Source organism: Phymastichus coffea, unplaced genomic scaffold (genome assembly GCF_024137745.1).
Source record: "Phymastichus coffea isolate CEN01 unplaced genomic scaffold, Cenicafe_Pcof_1.1 PCOF00007, whole genome shotgun sequence".
NCBI classification, from domain to species: Eukaryota; Metazoa; Arthropoda; class Insecta; order Hymenoptera; family Eulophidae; genus Phymastichus; species Phymastichus coffea.
The window spans coordinates 6,510,002-6,536,273 of record NW_026706818.1 but is presented as its reverse complement, the minus strand read 5'-3'; the positions used below and the strand labels follow the sequence as shown (position 1 = coordinate 6,536,273).

General features: G+C 39.8%; 2 protein-coding genes across 2 annotated transcripts in view; both read right to left on the bottom strand.

Moving 5' to 3' along the window:
* Positions 1 to 3,179, bottom strand: part of LOC131669319 (uncharacterized) — a 54,641-nt gene extending 51,462 nt beyond the window's left edge. Inside the window, exons 1-4 of the mRNA XM_058944110.1 lie at positions 2,908 to 3,179; positions 2,395 to 2,466; positions 2,083 to 2,305; positions 1,701 to 2,001 (exon numbers count right to left, since the gene is read on the bottom strand). Of these exons, the coding sequence (XP_058800093.1) occupies positions 1,701 to 2,001; positions 2,083 to 2,305; positions 2,395 to 2,466; positions 2,908 to 3,179 (868 nt within the window). The remainder of the gene's footprint in view (positions 1 to 1,700; positions 2,002 to 2,082; positions 2,306 to 2,394; positions 2,467 to 2,907) is intronic.
* Positions 3,180 to 21,807: 18,628 nt separating this feature from the next.
* On the bottom strand, positions 21,808 to 23,985 carry LOC131669309 (uncharacterized). Its single transcript, XM_058944097.1, has one exon. It carries the CDS (start codon positions 23,983 to 23,985, stop codon positions 21,808 to 21,810), a length of 2,178 nt encoding a protein of 725 aa, XP_058800080.1.
* Between the last annotated feature and the right edge of the window lie 2,287 nt (positions 23,986 to 26,272).

The following is a 26,272-nucleotide window of genomic DNA, read 5'->3' as shown; positions in this document are numbered from 1 at the left end:
TTGAATTGGATAATCTGTCATTTCAATATACCTTTTTATTTTCATTTTTAAAACTTCACACATTTCGCTGTCGATTGCACTATGGTTTACGTTGTAGTTTTTACTATATGTTTCATTGTGGAAAATGCAGTTTGGACATTGGAGTATGCTGCTACTACACATTTTTGCTTGGTGCTTGCCTGCACATTTATAACACGTTGGCTCTTTTTTTGCTTTTTCACACTTTCCGCCGCCGTGGCCAAAACCTGAGTAGTTGTAACACGGATATGTATTGATGACGTCGAAGACTCTTCAGTTTTGACAACCAATAAATAATTTGTTACTATTGTTTTTTATATGTTTATATAAAATAGATGGAACTTCTACTATTGCAGTTACTGTTTTATTTTTTTCATTTGTAAATACATGATTTACTTTGCATTTTTCTTCGTATTGACTAAAATTTCTTGCAATAATATCAGTTTCTATATCTTTTACATTTGTTGTGAGTAGGTAAACTAGAGGGGCATCAACTCAGAGGGGTACTAGCTCACTGAGTTGAAGCGTGTGAGTTGAGGTGTGTGCATATTCACCTCATCCCCCCCCCCTCCCGATCGGCCCGTGCACTGTCGATTCACCCCCCCCCCCCTCCTACTGAGTTATACCGATGCGTTCTACGCACTCCCCCTCCCCTACTGAGTTGATCTGATGTGGCGTATACCGGTGCGTTCTACGCACTCCCCCCTCCCCTACTGAGTTGATCTGATGTGGCGTATACCGGTGCGTTCTACGCACTCCCCCTCCCCTACTGAGTTGATCTGATGTGGCTTGATCTGATGTGGCGTGCGTTCTCTGCATTTCCCCCTCTCCCACTGATTTGATTCCTATGCACTACGCGCGTGTTCTGTGTTACGCGTTTTGATTGTTTTATTGTGTGTGTGTGTGTGTGTGTGTGTGTGTGTGTGTGTGTGTGTGTGTGCGCGTGTGCGCGCGTGTGTTAAAAATTTTTAGATTTATCTGAAAAAAAACGGACGGATCGGGGGATCGAACGCGCGTCCTCCGGATCCGCAGGCCGATGCTCTACCGCTAGAGCTACAGCCACTGTTACCACGGGCAATACCGTATTGTGTATACTGGCTACACACGCGATTGATATGTGGGGGGGGGGGGGCGGCGGCGCCGGCGGCTGCTGCTGCTGCTGCTGGGGAGGGCCCAAGCGCTAATACAATAAATTTTAATAAATGTTATAAATAGATATTTATTATATAGATATATTATTAATAATTATTTATAAGAAAAGACATTGTTATTAATAATTATTTATTATATAACAAAATATAAAAAATCTACAAAAAATACAAAAAATGTACAAAAAAAATACAAAAAAATGTACAAAAATGTATAAAAAACTAACGCCTAGTTTTCGCCATCATCATTATCATCGGCGGCGTCGTCGTCGTCGGCGTCGTCGTCGTCGTCGTCGTCGTCGTCGTCGGCGTTGTCGTCGTCGTCGTCGTCGTCGTCGTCGCCGTCGTCGCCGTCGTCGTCGTCGTCGTCGTCGCCGTCGTCGCCGTCGGCGTCGTTGTCGTCGTCGTCGTCGCCGTCGTCGTCGTCGGCGTCGTCGTCGTCAGCGGTGAAAAATTTTGCTATTTTGTACCGCGGGGCGCCGTCGACGGTTTCGTTCGTGACGCGCAGGCGCTTTTTCCCCGCGATGCGGAGACTCTGCATGAGCGCCGTTGTGGATAATTCCGCGGGCGATCTAGAAAGCTGCCTACTCAACGGAGCTGGCGACGGCGACCGAGAAGGCTGGCGCACAGCGGGGGAATCTTCGGGACTGCTCGACCGTGATGCGAATAATCTTCGCACCACCTGTCTGACCGGCCCGTTCCGATCGACGTGCCGCCTGCTGCCGCGCTGCGGTGGTGATTCCACCCACTGCGGCTGCCGACTGCAGCGACCAGCGACGCAGTGTGCGCACTCCCAGCCCCCGCATACTGGCATGGTGTTGTTGTGATCGCCGACCTGCAACAAAAAAATGAAAAAAAACTTAGAACATACTACTGCCGATTACAAAAAAAAGAAAAGAGAAAAAAAGAATCATACCTGTTCTCGTTGGCGGCAGGACGTCTCTTGTATCGCTGGTGGTGAAACTAAGTTCACCAAGAGCGGCTGTTGTGGCGTTGTGATGTCGATCATCATCACGGGTGCTCCTCGAGGCGTCACCAGGTCGACGCATGTCACGCGTCGTGATGGTGGTGGTGGTGGTGGTCGACGCGAGACAATCACCTCGCAGACCATCTCCACGTCGTCGTCGTCGTCATCAGACCTGCAAAAAAAAAAAAAAAAAAAAAAGATTCTTTATTTTGAAAAAAAATCGTTTCATATATCTATCTGTATAATAAATATTCAACTTACACATTCACCGTTGAAGATGATCGGGAGCATGGAGACGGTGGCGGTAATTGGAGTGGCGCTGTCCGATGCGTGCTGTAATCGGAAACACTTATATTTATATTATGCCGATAACGCGACTACGACGACGAAAACCGGACATCGCAAAATAAGAAATTTTAAGTACGCGAGAGAAAAGAATGTTAAATTTAAAATTGGAGTATATACTCTCTCTCATATACACACGTACATACATATTATATAACGAATAATACTTTTACATTAATAAATTGATAAATTATCTATATAAAATTTTATCAATTTATTAATACAATATTATTAGATATATAATTGTGTTATTAGTATACAGAAAAAAAAAGAACAGAACCTCTTTTTTTAATTTAAGAACATATATGCTCTTATTATTTTAAAAAAATTTATGTATAACTAATAACATTTTATTAGTATAATGGTATTAATTATAAAAAAACAGAATGAGAGAGAGAGGGTAAAAGAGAATGAAAAAAATGTACTTACAATATTGAAGGTGGAGGTGTCAGCGGCATCCGAATGGTTGCCGCTTCGTGGATGTCGTCGTCGTCGTTCCTCCTCCTCGGCGAAGGTGTTCGCGGCTGCTCGACGACGACTTCGTCCACCGCTGCTTCTTGCACCGGTAAACCGATCAATCCGAAGACTTCATCTTCGGAAAGATCGATGTCCTCGCCCAACGCCTCGATCGCTTCATTAAGTGCGTCTTGCCACGACGCATCGTCCAAGGAAAACAAATTTTCCACCCGTTCTTCACTCATTTTACTAAACACTTCACAACTCCACGACAAAAAAATCACAATGACGTATCGTTGCAAGGCGTTCGAATTTTTATTCATCTTTTGAAACACTAGCCGCGTTTCGGTCATTGGTCGAAGATTTGGGAGTAGGGATGCGAGATACGCGACAGCACTGATTTTGTCGCACGCATAAGACAATCATAATTAGTGGTGGGAGTAGCTAATGAAAATGTGTTTAGTGCGGAGAAGAGACGCCAATGTGTATTAATATAGGATCGCGATAGCGCGTACGCTCTTTATTTCTCACGCAACGGACGAAGAGTAGGTGGTGGCAAGCCGTTGGCAGTGACAAGTTGCAGCGAACGAACGATCGGCCCTTTTCTGGGCCACTTTTTTTTTTTTTTTTTTTTTCAAGTTGACGAAGCTGTACAATCCCGACAGTTAATCGATATCATGATCAATTTAAAACAGCACTTTTCAGTGCTAAATTTTCAATAAAAAAATTTATATTATTTTTTTATAAAGCAGCACTTTTCAGTGCTATTCAAACGTATGGTTAAATATAACATAGACTAACTATTTGTTTAATAAAAAAACTTATATAATTTTTTTAAAAAATCAGCACTTTTAAGTGCTATTCAAACGTATGTGCAAATATATCGTAGCCGCAAAGGTAAGTACTAAAACAATAACAATTTGAAATTACGAATAAATTCAACCTTGTGTTTTTCTTTATTCTTACCCCCACCCCTCCCATTTTCAGCGAAACAAGCAGGTAAGTATAAGGTAAGTATTTTTTCCCTTTTCTGGGCCACTTTTTTTTGCAGTGCTAAATTTTCAATAAAAAAAATTTATATTATTTTTCTATAAATCAGCACTTTTAAGTGCTATTCAAACGTATGTGCAAATATATCAGTGCTAAATTTTCAATAAAAAAAAATTTATATTATTTTTTTATAAATCAGCACTTTTCAGTGCTATTCAAACGTATGGTTAAATATAACATAGACTAACTATTTGTTTAATAAAAAAAACTTATATAATTTTTTTTTTAAAATCAGCACTTTTAAGTGCTATTCAAACGTATGTGCAAATATATCGTAGCCGCAAAGGTAAGTACTAAAACAATAACAATTTGAAATTACGAATAAATTCAACCTTGTGTTTTTCTTTATTCTTACCCCCCCCCCCCCCCCCAATTTTCAGCGAAACGAGCAGGTAAGTATAAGGTAAGTATTTTTTTAATTAGTTAAAAAATATACACAATAAAAATAGTTCGTTTAATTCAGTGTACAAAATAATACTAAAAAAAAACGATAATTTTTTTTTCCTAAATCATAAAATAATATACAGTTAGTATGCACTATTTTTAGAAAGAGCGACAATAACTCAGACGGTAGAGCACTGTCGTATAGATGCAAAGGAGGCTAGGTTCGATTCTCCTGTATATCTATTACCGAAAGATTATTACGAGAAAAAAAATTCGATAAATAATTAAAAATAATTAAAATATCGTTATTAAAAATAACAACAACAAAAAAAAAATGTCTCTAAAAATCAGTGCGTATATGCGACAGTTTTAATATTACCGAAAGATTATTACGAGAAAAAATTCGATAAATAATATTACTAATTTTTTCTTATAGCGTATTAGATGTAGACAATTAATTATTTATATGTAAATTGTCAACAATTAAATTCAACAGAAAGGATAGGTAATTTCTTCTCAATTAAAAATAATTAAAATATCGTTATTAAAAATCAGTGCGTATATGCGACAGTTTTAAATGACGTCACTCGCATAGGCCGTTGAGTCAATTCCCCACAAGTTGTATGCTTTACATACGCATACGCGTGCGCACGTGTATGTATAACTCATAAAAATTAAATGAATTTTTTTATGCAATGTATGGCATGTATGGAATGAATGGAATGTATGGCACGTATGGCATGTATGGAATTTTTTAATGGAGGATGGAAGGGGAAATCTCAATCGTTCGTTATAAAAATGAGCTGCATCTCATCAGCAGTTGCATTCGCATCCAGAGTAAACTAGTGTAAAGTGTGAAAGAAGAAAGGTTATACGAACATTCTACAATGAGCTCCAACAAGATTGACTATAGGTAATTATTTGTTTTATTGTTTATAGAACACACTTTATATATTTTTTTTTAAATTTTTTTATTTGTGCAGATTTGAGCAAGCGAGGTTGGATAGCTTCACGTCTCAATGGACATGCGCAAACGTACGACCAGCAGATCTTGCTGCGGCCGGCTTTTATTATACGGGGCAGATCGATCAAGTACGCTGTTTTGAATGTGGTATGGAAATCTGTCGTTGGGAAGAAGGTGACGACCCTATGACGGAACATAAGCGCTGGGATGGCGGCTGCCTTTTCATTCGTAACAGAAGTTGTGGCAATGTGCCGATCGGATTGAGCCCCGTACCGGTACCTCCTCCTCGAAGAAAAAGTAAAGATGTTTGTGGACCGTATAAGCTCGAGTATCGGGCAGCAACAGCGTGCGCAACAACTAGCCTACCTTCGAGTACAGACGAGCCTGCGTTATCGTTATCGATTGAGAGTCTTGTTACAAAGCTTTTTTCCGATTTACATTTGACGGAGAAATGTGCTTCGAAAACCATAGCAAATGCAACTGTTGGTATGGTATCTGTTTGCGAAGAATTTGTACGCGGTTATAAGAAGAGTATCGATAAACAAAATGAAAAAATGAATAAAATTCGCGAAAGGGTTGAAAAGTCTCAGCGAGATATAGGCAATATTTTGCGTCAACTTGAAATTACCAGATGTAAGATATGTTTGGATGCTAGGATCGCTGTACTTTTTTTACCTTGTGGACATATCACTGTATGCATGGAATGTGCATCAAGAATTGACGATTGTCCAATATGTCGTCAGACTATTAGCAAACGCGTTCGTGCTTATTTTGCGTAAATTTGTTCTTGTTTGGTTTTAATAAAGTTCCTATTATTTTTAAAAAATGTTTGTGTACTTTTTTTTTCTCTTTTAATCTAATATTTTTTTTGTATTTTAATGTTATATTTTTTTGTTTCTAAAATTTATATATTATAAGTGAGTAAAAACAAGGATTGATCGATACGTTAATTTTTAAAATTTATTTTTCAAACTTAAATATAAAAAAATCAAATTACATATCACGACTTTGCGAGCGAGCATCCATCTACTGATAGCCAGCGCGTTTTTAAAGGCACACGGTGGATTTACTAGATACGCGTTGTGGTTACTGCATACGGAAATGCTATCGTTTGAAATATTCTTGAGTGATGGACAACCCAAATCTTCAACGTTAACCACAGTCGTTCTGTAAAAAAAATCATTAGATATCATTTTTTTCTCTTTAAGATGATACGCGACGAAAAGACACTTACTGTGCATTGGTCAACAAATTTCTCAGCCATTTTGTTTTTTCAAGACCTTTGACAAAAATAGTTGCTCCAAAAAGTGTTTTTTTGATTATTTTTCCAAGATCGTCGTACGGTAAATCGCCAGATTCCCACGGAATACCATGAAAATTTCTCGCTAACCACCGGTTTTCACACTGATTTTTCTTTAATAACCACTCCCATGGGTAAAGTGGTTTAAACAGAAGCACCGATGGAGTTGGATCTTCTTCCAGAGGACAAACAGCAATCTCCTTGAATACGAATTCGTTTAAGCTAGTTTTGAAGCCCTGTACGTCTACAACAAAATCCATCGTAGTAACTGAGGAATCGACGTCGACGACTGCGTCAATACAGACGAATGAATGTCTTTTTATACTGAGCTTGCACTTGTTGATGCCCCACTATAATTTTTCGATCAATCACAATCGTTCACCCCCCTCTATACTTTTTCCAACCAATCAGCATTGACGAGTAATGAATATAACGCGATGGATTTGTCAAATCTGCTCAGTTGAGTAACTAGCATCATGGCTGAGTATTTCAAGAACACAGCTTTGTTGCTCTTGCGCGCACATCGTCTGGCGAATGCAGGTGATGCTAGTGTCGAAGACATCGAAAGATGGTTGACACTGGGTTCATTGGCTTTGCGCAAAGCCGATGAGCTTTCTCGTTCGCCTAGCTTGATCGTGTCTGGCAAACAGAAGCTGCAAGCAGCTATGTGTATGATTAGAAGCGTTTTACATCTGCTAAACGAATACAAGAGTAGGCTGTTGGCACAGCCCCCCATTGCCACCTCATCGATTGCCGAACCTGTGGTGAGCAAACATAGCGAACAATCCATATACGAACCTCTCGTTATTTTAGATGTAGTTGGTGAAGGTCTCGAACCGGCTAGTACTACTACTACTACTACTACTACTACTACTACTACTACTACTACTACTACTACTACTACTTCTACTACTACCACTACACCGGCTGTTGTTAATCCAGCTCAAGACTCAACAGTTCACTGGAACGACATCAATAGTGCGTTCAAAGGCAGAATAAAGACTGGTGTGATAACCAATCTGAAACATCTGGATTTGAATGCGTTTTTGAGGCATGCCAAACCATTATTCCATGCTCAAATTACGGAGACCTTGGAGAAACATAGTTCTTTAAAAGTTAATGCCGTACTGGATGCCGAGTATGCAGTCGAAAAGAATAATTGCGATGAAAAGCTCGATGTGAAGCATTTCAATACGAAGATGGCGCCGATATACCTAACCACAGACATAGACGAGTGGTTCGTCGAAAACGTTTTACAACCAATTAGTAAGAGCACGGAAGAATTTCAAGAGCAAGACTCAGGCTGGTCTCTTCGCGTTATATTAAACTTAACCGTAAATATCAGCAAGTACAATCCTATGAGAGTTGGTTCTTACGTTGAATTGCCCAAGCCTGTTAAAAATAAGAAAGCCTGTGTGAACGTGCGGAACAACGATAACGAATGCTTCAAATGGGCCATCCTTTCGGCGTTACATCCAGTCGCAAGGAATGCATGCCGTGTCACTGCCTATACTGCACATCAAGATAAATATAATTTCAAAAATCTATCATTTCCGGTACACCCGAAAGAAATCGTGAAATTTGAAAAGCAAAACAACGTTTCAGTGAACGTGTACTTTTTAAATTTGAATAATGGATCCTACGATGTGTTGCCGCAACATTTGACCGATGAGAAAAAAGACAGGCATGTGAATCTTCTTCTAGTGGAAAATTATTATATCGATGTAAACGAAAAGCAGCAGCAGCAGCAGCAGCAAATGGAACGTCCCGGTATACCATACAAAGTGCACTACGTTTGGATAAAAGACTTATCTCGATTGATGTATCGACAGTTGTCATTTCGCAAATGTAAGTCGTACATATGCGATCGTTGCTTGCACTATTTTCTAACTGAAGAGAGATTGAAAACGCACGAGATCGACTGTAAAAATGTGAATATGTGTAAAATTGTGCTTCCCAGTGTCAAGGATAAATATTTACAATTTGAAAACTTTAAAAATGAGTGCGCGGTACCGTTCGTCGTGTACGCCGATTTTGAGAGTCTCTTGGAAGCGGTGTCCAACGACGAGCGGATCTATCAACGTCACAAACCGTACAGCGTTGGCTTTTTCGTCAAGTGTAGCTACGATGACTCTCTTTCGCGTTATCGAAGCTACAGACAGAAAACCGTCGATGACGTTGGTCCGGCCAAGTGGTTCGTTCGCAATCTTCACGATTTGGCCAAGTATCTGCAAGAGTTGTACAGAAGCCCGCAGCCTATGGAAAATTTAACGTTTCAAGAGGCACTTAGCTTTCTTCGTGCTACGCTATGTCATATATGTAATAGGCCTTTTGTCGAGAATGAAAAAAAAAAAAAAGACAGAAAAGTTCGCGATCATTGTCACTTTACGGGAAAGTATCGTGGAGCTGCTCACAGCACGTGTAACATTGCTTATCAAGAATCGCGAACTATACCCGTTTTTTTTCACAATCTCAGCGGATACGATGCGCATCTATTTATCCGGGAAATCGCGAACGAATTTCCCGGTCGAGTGAGCCTCATTCCTCAAACCAAGGAAAAATACATATCTTTTACGAAGTACGTGGAAGGTACCGATATAAAGCTGCGTTTCGTCGATTCGTTTCGATTTATGGCGTCCTCGCTCGACAAACTATCGTCGTACTTGGAAAAACACGATATTCTAGAGCGACATTTTCAGCATGATGACGGATACACACTGCCGCAGATTGCCCTACTCAAGAGAAAAGGTGTATTTCCGTATGACTATGTGTCGTCGTTTACAAAACTCGAGGAGACGACGACGCTTCCACAAAAGCAAGATTTTTACAGCAGTCTGTACGATTCGGATATCAGCGACGAAGAGTACAGTCACGCGGAGAACGTTTGGAGAACGTTCGACATCGCCGATCTCGGCAACTATTCGGATTTGTATCTCAAGACGGACGTTCTCTTGTTGGCCGAAGTTTTTGAAAATTTCAGAGCCAAGTGTCGAACGGCGTATCGTTTGGATCCGGCCCACTACTATACGACGCCCGGACTGAGTTGGGACGCCATGTTGAAGTATACGGGTGTAAGGTTGGAGCTCTTGACGGATATCGACATGCTCATGTTTGTCGAGCGCGGCATTCGCGGTGGAGTTAGCCAGTGTTGTAATAGGTACGCTGCCGCGAACAATCCATACATGGACGACGACGACGACGACGACGACGACGACAACTACGATCCACAGAAAGATGACAAATATTTGATGTATTTTGACGTCAATAACCTTTACGGTTGGAGTATGACCGAGCCACTTCCACTCGGTGATTTCGAATGGTGCGACATTGACGCCACCGCCAACTTTTCCTTCGATATTCCCGATGACTCAGCCTTCGGTTACATACTCGAGGTGGATTTGGAGTATCCAGAAGAAATTCACGATGCGCACAGAGATATGCCATTTTGTCCGGAGCACAAAGCCGCTCCGGGATCCAAGCAGAAAAAGCTCATGACGACTCTCCATGATAAGGAGCGTTACGTAATCCACTACAGAGCTCTGAAACAAGCAATAGGGCATGGCTTGCACCTCGCGAAGATACATCGGGTTTTAAAGTTTAAGCAGAGCCCATGGCTCAAGACGTACATCGATTTGAATAGCGAGTTGCGTAAGCGAGCGGCAAACGAATTCGAAAAAATGCTGTACAAACTGTTCAACAATGCGGTGTACGGCAAGACCATGGAAAACGAGAAGAAACACATCGACGTGAAGTTGGTGAACAAGTGGGAGGGGCGATACGGTGCCGAGGCTCTGATAGCTCGACCAAATTTCCACAGTAGCGACATTTTCGACGACGAACTGGTGGCGATTCAACTGTTGCGTACGGAAATCACCGTGAGAAAACCCATTTACATAGGTCTCGCTGTTCTCGACTTGTCCAAGACGCTCGTGTATCGATTCCACTACGACTACATGCTCGGTGCCGCCATTGGCGAGGAGCGTTGCAAGCTTCTGTACACCGACACGGACAGTCTCGTGTACGAGATCACCAATGTAGACATGTACGAGGTCATGCGTCGTGATATTCACGAATTCGATACGTCGGATTTTCCAGAGCCGAATCGCTTCGCGATTCCCAGAGCCAATAAGAAGGTGGTCGGCAAGATGAAGGACGAGAACGCCGGAATGCTCATGCTCGAGTTCGTGGGACTCAGAAGCAAAATGTACAGCGTGAGAGTTCGGAATAGAGATGCGATAAAGAAGGCAAAGGGGATCAAGAATTCGGTGCTGAATACCACGATTACGTTCGCCGACTACGTCAAATGTCTCCGAGAAAATGTGATTATGAGCCGACAGCAAAAGTTCATCAGATCGCGTCATCATCAATTGTACAGCGAGAGACAAACAAAGATCGCGCTCAGCGCGCACGACGATAAACGCTTCTTGCTGCCCGGAACCACCGATACGCTTCCTTGGGGCCATTACGGCATTCCGTTGGTGGAGAGGGAGGGGCGGATAGAGGCGTTGGGATTGATCGCAGTCGAGCCAACGGTCGCTGCTGCCGCCGACCGACGCCGTCGAGCCGCCGACCGCCGCCGTCGAGCCGCCACCGCCGCCGTCGAGCCGCCGGCCGACGCCGTCGAGCCGCCGGCCGACGCCGTCGAGCCGCCGGCCGACGCCGTCGAGCCGCCGACCGACGCCGTCGAGCCGCCGACCGCCGCCGTCGAGCCGCCGACCGCCGCCGTCGAGCCGCCGACCGCCGCCGTCGAGCCGCCGGCCGCCGCCGCCGCCGCTGTCGAGCCGCCGTCGCCGAAAAAGAGCGGAGTGGGGGACGGGTTATATCAATCGACGCCCGAGGCTTCGCAGCTCATTCTCATCGAGACAAAGTTACCAGCAACGTTGACGACGACGACGAGTAGCGAGCAGCAGTCTTCGAATTTCATTCTTAGTCAACTTGCACCGAGAAAAAGAAAGTTACTGGAAGCTCGGTTCGTCGATAAAATTAGAAAAAAATAAAAAAAATTACACGAGGTAATTGTGATTTTGTGTGTGTGTGTGTGTGTGTGTGTGTGTGTGTGTGTGTGTGTGTGTGTGTGTGTGTGTGTGTGTGTGTGTGTGTTTTGTTTCAAGTCGACTGAGTTTAGATATCATTGTTTTTTTCTACAGATGGATCTCGCGCAGCTGAATAATTTAGCTTGTAATCAATTCAAACCCACTATGAAGATTCGTGAATTGGACACAGAATCCAAGTATATGATCACCAGACTCAAACAAGTTGAAACACGATACGGTGCAAAAATCGTAGCCGAAGTGAACGAGGAGTTTCAGCTGTTTCTACCAAACAAGGTATCGAGTGCGCTGATCGTGAATGAAAAGCTGTACAACGATATGTCGGATTACGCTAATAAACTTAAATTATTTCTCAGCCATAAGGGTAATGGTTGTATAGAATTTACAACTGCATAAATATATGTATATCAATGTACGCATAACAAGAAAAAAAAGAAGAGAATAAACTTCCTTTATATTTTTTTTCAAATCAAAATATGTGTGTGTGTGTGTGTTTATTTATTAATTCTTCAATCTACATAGTTTTTCTTTTTTTCTCTACAATACGGTTCTATTTATCCAACTATTGTGCGAATCATCAAATCCTAACCACTTTACGAAAACTCGATTACCACGCCTCTTAATAACCTTTTCCACTAGATAGATGTCGGGATATTTGGTTTTCTGAAGTTCCTGTTCGTAGAAGCCACCTAGGATAGGCTTATTTTGATAATCTTTCAAATGATAAGTAGTTGGATTTGTTGGTGCCACGCGCACAATTGTAAATATTTCCGTTGACCAATTTGGTGTATATCCCTTTTCAAATACTTGCTTCGCTTTGCTCACTCTGACTTTGTCGCCAACTTTGAACTTTGGCTTTCTTCTTCCCGCGTATTGTATAAATTTTTTTAATACTTGAGCTTGATTCGCCGCTGTAACTTGGATAGGTTTTATACCAATAGTTTTGTGTTTGCGATTGTTGTAAGCAGCTGTGAGCTCCGGTAGTACGTCGAACCATTTGTAGTTCCCACGGAGACTAAACTTTTTCCACATAGCGTTCTTCAACGTGCGATTAAATCGTTCGCATATCGAAGCTTTGAGCGAACTATTGGTAGAATACAGATTGATATTATATTTTTTCACGAGAGCTTGAAAATCTGTATTGTAGAATTCCTTGCCTCTATCCGTATGAAGATTCTTTGGCCGTCTACCTTTCGCTAAAATAGATTTCATGGCCGCTGTCACTTCGCGACCGGTTTTCCTTTTCACTGGCACAGTCCACGCGTGCTTGGAAAAATTATCAATTATCGTGAGAAGCCAATTATAGCCGCGATTTTGTCTAGAATAGGCCTGCATATCGACGAGATCGGCTTGCCACGTCTCATCGATACCTCGAACGTCGTAGTTTCGTCTTGGATAATTACGTCTCGTTGGTTTGTGCAACTCCTCCACCACCGCTTCCATCTAATCGACTGTTTTCTAAATTTTCAACACTTGACTTTATTCGTGGTAATTCCTCTTTGATAATTGCATCCAAATCCTCAAGATCACTCCTTAATCGTGCGATCACGTCTCTCGTAGATTTGATTGCCATCTGAACAATGTTTTCCGCAGTTTCCCAATTTATAGCATCTTTAGCCTTCCGCGGAGGAGCAAGATTTTCCAATCTTTTATTCTCTAGATCGTAATGGTACTCGCTCGTGAGCTTGAACCCAATACCGGGCGGACCGCGAAGACCGTGAACTCCTTGCTCTTTATATTTACGTCCGAATACGTCGACGTTCATTTTGATAATGCTCGAACGATAGGTGTGCTCTTAGTATATATATATCCACCCTCGCGTAATTCTTCGATTATCGAATGAATTTCGTTGATGTGATTATTGTTACCAGCTGATTGCTCAGCCAATAACAATCGAAGACGATCAACGAGCTCATTCGGATCATCCCAGTATATGTAATCCATAGAAGTATTGTTTCGAGCAATCTTGTAGGTAGGCAAAGACGTATCAGTCGTCTGTAGCAGCCCCTCGCCTCCTTTTGTATTTTTTTTAGTCAAACCAAATAACGGACCAATTATGTTATTGAATTTATTACTATTGTGCGCTCGTATAGCCTCGTTTGGATTATTTTTCTTCCTATGAATATTAGATATCTCCAAGATTTCTTTGTAGCTCTTGAGATCATTGGAAGTGATTAAACTTTGATCAGGTTGCTTTGCAACCAGTAACTCCATCAAACCCTGTGTTTTTGGATACTTGAAATCATCGACGTCTACGTTATCTTTGTCAAAAATCACCGTAGATTTACCAAGCGTGTATGATCCATTTCGTTCTTTACGTACTCCATAAATCAAGTCCACAAAATTCGAATCACTTTTATCCAATGCATTCGTGTACTTGTCGCCAGCTAAATGCTCATCCTCGCTCGGTTCGTCGGATAAACTGTTATAAAATTGTGTAGTATTGTGCGTGACAGTAGCATCGCTATCTCCGCCACTAGACTGAGCGGTTTCGTACTTGTCGACATTATCAGCCGAATTGATTTCGTATTTTAATTTTTTTTTGTTTAGAAATTTCGGCTTTTTAATAACTGTAACGGGAGTTTCGGGGGGAAGATTTTTTTTTTGTTCCTTCTCACTTATTATGACTTTAAGAGGATCGACTATTGGTTTGAATGTCTTATTCAAGACTTCGTCGGTATACTCTCGGTTATGCTTCAATAAACTATATTTTCGTCTTATCGCGTCTTGCGCTTTTACGAGTTGAGAAAGCACATGTTTTTCCCTTTGATGATCAGCCATGTTAACGCTTCGACGATCATCGAGAGACTGTGTACCGCATTACTATCGTGATATATTTATAACAAAACAATCAAAGCCCTTTCGATATCTTCCACAATTTATAGTACTGTCTTTGTCGATCACTAAAAACCCATATTTATCATCCAACCAGCATTTTGCACAAAGTTCTTTAAATTGATTGTACGTCATATCTGAATTCACATGATCGTCGTATATATGTTTCATATTTGCTTCGTCTTGTCGAAAAATTGCTAATAAATTGACGTTATCTCTCACGAGATGCTTAGGAATACGCGCGTACGTTTGCGAGAGATAGAAACAGTCGACGCTCCTATGTCTGCCCATACAAAAGAAAGCGCGTACATTGTCCTGTTTCTCACAGGCGATGTCGTCGAATATCATAATTGAATTAGGCAATGCATGCTCGGGATCGATCACGGATTCGTGCTCCTTGAACGGAAAATACTTCACTCCGTCTATCGGCTTTAACATCTCTTCCAATAATTTATACTTTGGCTGATCGAGCGATTTCGAGTACACGTAAACATTTTCGAATCTAACGCCATTGGGGTGAGTGATAAGCGCCAAAAGACTGTTGGTCTTGCCACAGTTGGACGGACCACAAAAAATAGCTCTGATGCTATTCGGCAGTAAATCTCCATGACGCTTTGGTTGCTTATCCTCCCGCACGATAACGTCAAAATTTTCTACGGGAAGTTTCACAGTTTGTTTCTTGAAATTCATACTCACGAGACAGAGTTCGAACGATAACTGACCACATGGCTATATATATACCTGTTTTTATAGTTTAAAACGTTAGTCGTGTGTTGGACTTGGTCGAGGGATGATCATATGCAAACGTCAAAGAGCAAAGAAAGGACGAGGATTCGTCAATAATATCATTAATAAACTTCCGTTTGAACTCCATATTCCAGGCTATCAATATTGCGGACCAGGAACTAAGTTACAGACACGTTTAGCTCGCGGCGATCCAGGAATCAATCCTCTCGACGCAGCTTGCAAGCAACATGATATAGCGTACTCGAAAAATCGAGAAAATATCCAGGCTAGAAATATCGCAGACAAAATTTTAGCTGAAAAAGCGATCAAAAGAGTCTTCGCTAAGGATTCTAGTTTTGATGAGAAAGCAGCTGCTTACGCTATATCTAACGCCATGAAATTAAAATCAAAGTTTGGTATGGGTCTCGCGAAGAGAAGAAAGAAAACCAAGACGAAAGGACGCAAGAAAACGAAAAAGTTAGTTAATTTGAAAAGCGTGATCAAAGCGGCCACATTCAAATGGTCCAAGGGTAAATGTGCGCGCAAAGTCATTGGTTCTGCTTTGAAAAAAGCTCGAACAACCGTTAAAAAAGCTGGTGGAAAAGCAAACATCAATGTTCCACGAATTCTGCCAATATCAACTAAGATGGGTGGAGCTTTGCCCTTCCTCATACCACTTTTTGCAGGCTTGAGTGCAACTGGCGCTCTAGCTGGTGGCGCCGCGGGAATCGCAAAAGCCGTGAACGATGCAAAGTCTGCAAAACAGCAATTGGAAGAGAACAAGAGACACAACAAAACGATGGAGACCATTACTCTGGGAAAAGGTCTGTATCTCAAACCTTATAAAAAAGGGTATGGACTTTATCTCAAACCTTATCTGGGATCAGGTTTGAAAAAAAAAAAAAGTTCGAAATAAATTTACCAGATAGAGCCCTCACAAATGCCGACTTGATGAAGTATGCAAAAGTTTTGAGTATACCAAATTTTCGCGGAGTCTTCATGAGAAATGACTTACCGAGTTCTGGACCATATTATCACGAATCAGCTATAGTCAATCTTGACGGCGTCGAAGGAGCAGGAACGCACTGGGTGGCTTATCGCAAAATCGGAAAAAACGTCACATATTTCGATAGCTTTGGAGATCTTAGACCACCTATTGATTTAATGATGTATCTTGGCGATATTGAGATCAAATATAATACGAAAAGATATCAAGATTTCAATTCTCACGTATGCGGTCATCTTTGCTTACAGTTTTTGTGCGAGGGTATAAAAGTAAAGGCAACGTGAAAATATCGGTAGTCATGTCCACACAGTCATGGAGGATTCGTTAACTCTGACACTCTCGGGTAATTCTTCACTGTTGGAAGCGCACTATTTCCCACCAATCGAACTATCACAGCATAAACATTACAAGTTGGGCTTAGTCGAGTTTCTAACGTTCAACTCGATACCTAATATCGACGTACATAATAATAAATTTTACGTCGCAAATCAAATTATCGACATACCTGTCGGGACCTACGAGATCGACGACATTGATAAATTTCTTCGCAAAGCTGTGCAGCCTCTCCGTACTGATAATAATAATAATATAATATTTAGTTTGAAACCAAACAACAACACCTTACATTGTACAATCAAGTGTTCCGAACCTATCGATTTTCGTCCGCAGAATTCTATCGGACGATTGTTGGGTTTTTCACAACGTACATTAGAGGCAAACGTTTCTCACAACTCTGATCTTCCCGTCAGTATTCTCAGAGTGAACGCTGTGAGAGTCGAGTGTAATATAACCGCTGGAGCTTACTTGAACGGAAACACCGTTCACGATATTCACGAATTTTTTCCAGCAGTACCGCCTGGATATAAAATTATTGAAATTCCCTCTCGCGTGATTTATCTTCCAGTTACGAAAAAGTCTATAGATTATTTACAATTACGCATCGTCGATCAAGACGGAAATTTAATTAATTTTCGCGGTGAAGTCATAACCATCAGATTACACCTCAAAAGCGTATAATGGGAATTGTTTACGATTCAAAGAGTGGTAGGGACTATATAAGCATTGAAAAATGCAAACCCATCATCAGTCGTCGACTGAAATTGAAAACGTCAACACGACGAACTCCAGTCATCAATCGTCATCGGAAAGCGAAAGCTTTAACACGTCAAAGCATAAAGTTCCTAAAAAGTCTTGGGTTAAGAGTAGTTCCAGGTGGAAAATAAATTGCCTAATATTTTCTTTTTGCTGCTGCTTTCAACGAAACAATGGAGAACATTCTCGAAATACAGTCACCTGTCGTCTTCGATGAATCTTTGGCTCATTACGAGATCCACGCTCATCAACCTTACACCAATTCATCGTTCAAAAATAGTGACGAGATTCGTATATCAATTCAACATCAAGACTTGTGCCTTTTACCATCTCGCAGCTCGTTACACATTTGTGGACGATTACGCAGCAACAATAACACTTTGTTAACGAATACTGATTTTGTTAATAATGCCATTTGTCACATGTTTGAAGAAATTAGGTATGAGCTGAATGCTATAGAAATAGATAAATGTAAGAACGTTGGTCTCACAACCGTTATGAAGAACTGGTTATCTCTCACTCCAAGTCAAACCTTGATTGCGGAAAATGCCGGATGGATAAATACCTTAGAACAAGAGGACCGTAAAATAACTAATGCGAATGGCGACTTTGACATTTTGATTCCTCTGAGCTTCATACTTGGATTCGCTGAGGACTATCGCAAAGTGCTAGTGAATATGAAACATGAATTAATTCTCGTAAGATCGAGTACTGATTTAAATGCAGTTTATCAAACGAAGAAGACCGTGGCCAACGTTGAAGCTTACGAAGAATTCAAGATTAATGTAACACGTCTCGAATGGCTTATGCCCTATGTGACTGCATCGAATGCAAAGAAAATACGTCTACTCGACTTTCTAAAAAGCGAACGAAGTATTTCAATGAGTTTTCGTAGTTGGGAACTGTACGAATATCCAGCGCTGCCTGCAAACACAAATCACGTCTGGACAGTTAAAACGACAAATCAGTTGGAGAAACCACGCTACGTCATCTTAGCCTTCCAAATCAATCGAAAAAATGAACCAAACTCTAACGCTAGTATATTTGATCATTGTAACATCAGAAATGTAAAACTGTACCTCAACTCTCAGTGCTATCCATACGGTAATCTCAATATTGATTTCAGTAAGAACCAGTACGCAATGTTGTACGATATGTATGCCAATTTTCAAAACGTATACTACGGTAAGGATGCCGAACCGATGCTCAAAAAACTCGAATATAAAAATTACATGCCACTCGTAGTGATTGACTGTTCGAAACAAAACGAATCATTAAAGACTGCTCCAGTAGATGTGCGCTTGGAGTTCGAAACCAGAGAAAATATTCCCGAAGGAACTACAGCGTATTGTCTTATTCTACACGATCGCATCGTTCAGTATAATCCGATAAATGGAGATGTGAAGAAACTTATTTAGGAGGGGGGGGGGGGTATTAAAGAATTGACTCTTTCCTTAAGCAGCTCAGTAGTAGCTTTCTATCGCAATGGAGTACGTAGTGGATATGCAAGGCTTCATGATGCCTGGCAAAACTTATGCCGTGAAAGAGTTAGCGATACTCCCACTAAACTACAACGAAGAACCGCTCGTACGCTTGTTCAAACCTCCCTTTCCATGGCGAAGGCTAACGGAGAAATATAAGCGAGAAAATCTCTGGTTAGAACTCTACTATCATGGATTAACATGGAACTCTGGCGATTATAAATACGAAGAGCATAAATTCATCATCACGGATACACTCAAAGATGCCACAAAAATTTTCGTTTCTGGAGATTTGAAAAAAGAGTGGTTAGAACGATATGGCCTCAAAGTTTTCGATTTGAATGATTGGGGCTATTCGCCTTTCGAAAAATTAAAATCAGTTACCGTGTGCCCTAATCATAACGGCAAATACGTAACGACATGTGCACATCAAAACGTTAAAATAATGAAAAAGTTTTATATTGATGGCTGTTGTATGGATTGGGAAGAGAGCGATGAAGTCGTTGAAGGATTTCTATAGTGATTTTGTTTTTAAGTAAATACTTTGTAGAATAATATGTATTTTTTTTTTAAGAACATGTAGAATAAGATATATTTTTTATCAATAAAAAAATTTTGTTTCAATTGATACAAAAAAATATTCTTTTATTTTTTATTAAACCATCCAACAAAAAAAAAAAGCGAAATTCTTCGCTGACTCTGACGATGACAGCAGCAGCAGCAGCAGCAGCAGTTCATCTTTTTTATAATAAATTTTGTATTTTTTTATCAACAAAAAAAATTTATACAACATAGAATTTAGACAAAAAAATGTTTATTTATTAGTTGAGGTGGTGTACAATGATGACATGTATAAATATGATTATTTCTTCTTTTCGTTATTGAACTGCTGATAGCCTTTTTGTCCAGGAAAATTTTTAGTATTGCTCGAAAATTTGGAAATACTTTGTTTCCATGTCGATGATTCTTTGTTCTTCTTTTCGTCCGGGTCTTCCTGTGGAAGACGAGAGTACTTTACTTTAGAGTAGCGATCCATTTTATTGGAATGCTGGTTGATGAAAGATTCGATAATTCTTACACTGTGCTATTTATAGTAGCTTACAACCACGAAGTCTACAAATAAAAGAAAGTAAGCAGGTACTTGCACGTTTTTTTCTATTAAACCATCTTCGGTAGATGAGACACGCATGCACGCACACACGCGCGCCCGCGCGCACACATCGAACATAAAAAATTATTATTCGTTATATACCAATTATAATAAATATTTATTAAAATTTATTATCATTTGTATGTATTAGCGCTTGGGCCCTCCCCAGCAGCAGCAGCAGCAGCCGCCGGCGCCGCCGCCCCCCCCCCCACATATCAATCGCGTGTGTAGCCAGTATACACAATACGGTATTGCCCGTGGTAACAGTGGCTGTAGCTCTAGCGGTAGAGCATCGGCCTGCGGATCCGGAGGACGCGCGTTCGATCCCCCGATCCGTCCGTTTTTTTTTCAGATAAATCTAAAAATTTTTAACACACGCGCGCACACGCGCACACACACACACACACACACACACACACACACACACACACACACAATAAAACAATCAAAACGCGTAACACAGAACACGCGCGTAGTGCATAGGAATCAAATCAGTGGGAGAGGGGGAAATGCAGAGAACGCACGCCACATCAGATCAAGCCACATCAGATCAACTCAGTAGGGGAGGGGGAGTGCGTAGAACGCACCGGTATACGCCACATCAGATCAACTCAGTAGGGGAGGGGGGGGAGTGCGTAGAACGCACCGGTATACGCCACATCAGATCAACTCAGTAGGGGAGGGGGAGTGCGTAGAACGCATCGGTATAACTCAGTAGGAGGGGGGGGGGGGTGAATCGACAGTGCACGGGCCGATCGGGAGGGGGGGGGGGATGAGGTGAATATGCACACACCTCAACTCACACGCTTCAACTCAGTGAGCTAGTACCCCTCTGAGTTGATGCCCCTCTAGTTTACCTACTGTTGTGAAAGCTTTAGAAATTCCTACTACTTTAATTATCGGTTTACGTATTTCTTCTTTTAGAACAGTAAGTGCCGGTAGTTTTTTTTGTAAAGTTTTTTCTAACTCTGTGACATTTTCTTCGGTCATGCAGTTGATAATTATTGTGTCAGTATTTTTAACTTGCACACTTTTTGTTTGTATGTTTTTGTCTTTAATTAAGTAATGTGCTACTTGATTTTCTAAGTTTATGTTATCATTACTCTTTTTCTTTATTATTAATCTTAGTATTTTTTTGGGCTTAGGTTTTGGTAGTGCAATTGTTTCAGCATATGTTTTTCTCATAATGTTAGTATTTGTATTTTTATTTTGTTTTTCTTTAATTAGTAGTTCATTGAGGAATTCATTTTTTTCTTTTGTTTCTTTGTATAGTTCTTTCAATAGGTTATTTTCGGCTTTTAATTGTTGTAATTCATCCAAATCACTGATCTGTGTTACGTCCATATTATCATCGTTTTCATTTATAATTTGCTTTTCATGCACAAGCTCATTTAATATTTCCTGTTTTAATTGTTCTCTACTTACAAGTTTGAATTGTGTTATAAAGGCACTAGCTTGTTCATTTAAGTCCCCATATGGCAAGTTTGATGTTAGTGCAAAATTTGGATGCTCCTGGCATATTATGAATGAGCTGTTTATTAGTTTGATTGCATTTCCTGCATTGATTTTTGCAACTATTTCACTCGTATGATAGAAATTACCACATACTAAACACACAACTGCTCCAACTTTTGTATTTGGATGACACTTGAAATGCTTATGTAGCGATGATGCGTCAGGCGGTTGCACCTCCGCACCGCTCGACGGCGACATCGCGACTGAAATGAGAATAAATATACATTGGTTTTTATGGGTGAAGAGTTACAGAGAAGATAACAATAATATAGCTGATGTAGTTTGACATCAAGTGAGGATATTATCACTGAGTTTAATATTAAATAATAAGTTTACAATCATTGAAGAACGAATATAGATGTCGAGCAATTTTGGCGTTAATATTACTTAGTATCACAATACTGGAGGAAGGAAGGAACATTCTAGAGAGCTTAAGGTTGTCGATTAATATGTTTCTTTCTTTGTCGTACTTTGGGCATTGCCAGAGGATGTGGTCAAGATCTTGAACTTCAGAGTTACAATCGCAAGTTGTATCCTGACATAGTCCTATTTTATAAAGTGACGCTTTTAGATTATAATGCCCTGATCTGTAACGGTTGATAGTAGTTATAGCACTTCTTGGGAGTTTGAGTTTGTGGAACCAGGGCTTGATTTTGTCGTTGTGAAAGTTTTGAAAGAGAATTTTTCCTTTGATCGTTCCTTCCTCGCAAATGATATTAAGTGTATTGAGACGAGCATTATTTTTAAGGTACATTTTGAGGTCAGGAGAAGGAATTTTCAGATCGGAGTCGGGAGCTAGTAAGGTTGCTTCTTTGGCAAGGCGATCGGCGCTTTCATTGCCCTGAATTCCTGAGTGCGCTGGAATCCAGATGAGTTGAATGGAACTATTATTAAGGCTTTTTTGCTGAAATTTATGAATATCAAAGATATAAGCGTTGGTTTGAATATTAACAATAAGATTAAGAGTTTTTAGAGATAAAAGCGCACTTAGAGAGTCAGTGAAAATGATTACATTCTGATTAGTATGATTGAGAGCAATTTTAACAGCTTCGTTAATAGCAATGCATTCCGCCGTAAAGACGGACTCTCTGTTATCGAGTTTTGTCATGATTGAGACATTAAGTCTGTCACATACAGTTGCAGCGCCAACTGAAATACCGTCGGGTGTTTTGCTACCGTCGGTGAAAATAGCGTAGGCATTTCCATCAGCTAATCGATTGTTGATTTGAGCATTGAGATCAGTAAGTTTACTAATCTGCGGACCAAATTCGGTGTCAATTATGATATTGTTAAAAGGAATGTCATAATTGTATAGATAAATGTTGTAGTGGCTGTTCGTATAGATGGTGCTGTTGGTAAAGTCAGAATTTTTAATACACTTTATGAGTAATCTTCTGGATTTCTTGAGCTTGCATTGATTGTGTTGGACTTTTTTGAAAATCCTTAAGATATTTTTATGAGCAATAAGACTAGTATTGCACATAACTTTGTTGATATAGTTTTTGCATAGGAAATAGACGCGCTCTTCAACGAAAGGTAGTTTGGATACGGATAAGAGAATATTATTAGGAGTGCTCATACGGTAGCCAAGCGCGAGTCTAATGGATGAGAATTGAACTTTTTCGATGGCATGGCTGAGTGTCGTAGTCGTAGGGTAATAGACATAACAGCCATATTCTAAAATGGAGCGTATATAGCTTTCATAGAAAATGAGTAGTGTATTAGGGCAATATCCCCACGTGACACCGCATAAGTATTTTATGATATTGTTAGCCCTTTGTGCTTTTTGAATAACGGCATTAATGTGATGTTTGAACGTGAGTCTGTGGTCGAAGAGAATTCCAAGAAATAGTACTGTTTCGCTGGAGTAAATAGTGGTGTTTCTAATTTGGATAGATGTTTCGCCGGGAGTAATTCTCGACTTATTAAAGTGAAGTAAGTCAGTTTTGAGCGGAGCCAAGTCAAGACCGATTTCTTCGAGATTTTGGTAGATTACTTCGACAGATTTTTCAATGACTCTGATACTAGACGAGAGAGGAAGTCGTTGACAATAAAAGGCGATGTCATTGGCAAAATTAGCAATTTTAACAGATTTCGGTAGGTGGTTACAGACAGACGCAATATAAATGCAGGATAATAAAGGGCTGAGGACCCCTCCTTGAGGGACGCCCTTGCATACCGTTCTAATATTTTCACCCAGAATATCAGAGCAGATTATTCTATCCCAAGTCAAGTGTTGAATGAATTTAATAAATATAAGGGGGCAGCCGACAGCCGCAAGTTTATCCAAAAGAATTTCGACATTGACATTGTCAAATGCGCCTTGGATATCTAGGAAAGCAGCAAGAACTTCTTTACCCTCAGAGAAAGCCTCCTCGACCTCTAGGGTCAGACCAATCAGGTTGTCTATGGTGGATTGACCTTTTCTAAATCCAGTCTGAAAATCAGGGAGGATGTTATTAGTTTCAACCCACCATTGCAACTTAGTTTTAAGCATTGTTTCGAACACTTTGCATAAACATGAGCTGAGGGCGATTGGCCTTACGCTTTTGCCATTGGGTTTATTAATGAAGTGAATGTGGGATGTTTTCCACTAGACTGGGAATGAGCTATTTTGATACATATCATTGTATATGTTAACGAGAATAAGTTTGTATTTTATTGGTAAACGTTGAATAGCTTCATAGTCTAAGCCGTCGACACCGCATGACGAACGAGTACTTTTACTGCTGAGAGCCGCGTTGAATTCAGCAAAATTGAGCAAGGATTCAAGTAGAGTATTGGATAAGCAGTTAGGTAGAACATCCGGATTGTTTTGACACCAAGTTGGACTGATATGATCTAGACAATCGTTAATAAGATCATTGTTCTAGTGGTTTTCGGAGGAGCTGTTAGGGGTAATTTTAACCCATTTATTTTTAAGCAACTTGGATTTATTCCAGACGTAATTTTAATTAATGTTGAAGTTGAGCGTTTCGGCAAAATTACGAAAATTTGCTCTTTTTTTAGTTTTAAATGTCTTATGAGCCACTGCAACTGCTTTCTTATATTCGATAAAATCATGTTGTTTTTTAGAGAAACGCCACTTTTTGAACGCAGCTCTTCTGAGTCTTTTAACCCTGTCGCAGTCCGAATCCCACCAGGGAACCGGATTGCGATGGTTTTTGTTATTAACGATTCTCTTTACAGGTGTATTTGCTTTAATAGCATTCGTTACAATTTCAGTAAAAATAGAGTACTTAGTGTTAGGCTCGGCTGAGACATATTCTAGTTTAAAAAAATTTTCGAAGCTATTTTCAAGATAATTTGAAACTTACTCTATACCGATTGATAACAAACTAAATCCGATAAATAAAGACCCTGTCAAAATCCATAGCAACAGTACTCTGAAAAAAGTCAAGCCACCGTTAAGCAAAAAACACAAAAGCGACAAGATACTCGATAGCTCGTCTAGCGAAACTGAAGTCTCTGATCTTGAATCATCACTCCAAGCTGTGAAGGACGAAATCACAAATAATCCCACGGCCTACTGTTTGAATTTTGAAAATTTCAAAAGCTTTCTCGAACAAACTTATGGTAAAAGTAACATAGCATCTATCACGGAATCACTCACTAATGATTTCACCGGTCTTCACAAGATGATTGGCGATCTACTCTACCTCATCTCTGATCACAAACTTAAGGCCCGATGTAAAAGATTGTCGGAAAAATTGTCCCTTTTAACTCAAGAGAATTACGAAGGAGATACGGAAACCTAGATTCTCATAATGGCAGAAGTTGTTTCTGAAGATCTCAAAATTGTGTTTTGGAACTGTAGAAGTATTAGAGCCAGGATCGAAGAAATTCCCAAAATTCTCAAGCATATTAACATTTTTGTGTGTGTAGAAATCACAGCTGAATAATATCGACGCTAGCCTACATTTCCCTGAATTCAAGACCCTGAGAAAAGATCGTCTACATAAACAAGGAGGTGGAATTATTGCCTTCATTAAGAACAATTTAGCGTATAAAGAGATCGACGGCGCGCTTTCTCTTAATCAAGCTTTCGAATATGTAACGGTCCTATATATGAGCTATTTATTAAATCACTGAATGACTGCAACTAGTCTAACGTATCTATCTGTTTAGTCAAAACAATACATTAAGCGGCGCTACCTCACTGTTTACGCGACTGTATACAAATAAGAGTCGAATCAAAATAAACAGCGTGACGTCACAAAATAATAGACATAGATATAATGATTCATGATATTAAGAAAAATATGTTAATTTTAATATAACAAAGTATCGATTATATAGATTTTAACATGTAGATTCAGAATATCTCATTCAATTATAAATTAATAATGAATATCAATATGCAAAGTTGATTTATTTATTAACATATGAAATATTAGAAAAATATAAATAATTTATATGCAAAATGAATAAGCATAGAACATGAGTAAGAATTGGTTTCATTAATAACAGCTGAATAATAACTGTTATTAATAAATAAACAATTAATAATATATTTAAACAATAAGCTATATATAAAACGAAAATATTAAGTTAATACTTGATAATGATAACTTTATGACTTAGAAATCTTAGATAATTAATCTAATAATTGCATATTAAGATTAGAAAAAACCGTTACAAATATGAAAAATTAGTCATAATTCAAATGTTATTAATTAATTTAAATAATTAATTTTGGAAAATACTTCCAAAATTAATCAACTATAAAGTTATATGAAATTTTAATAATTTTCTATTGTAAATAATGTAATATCACGTTAATT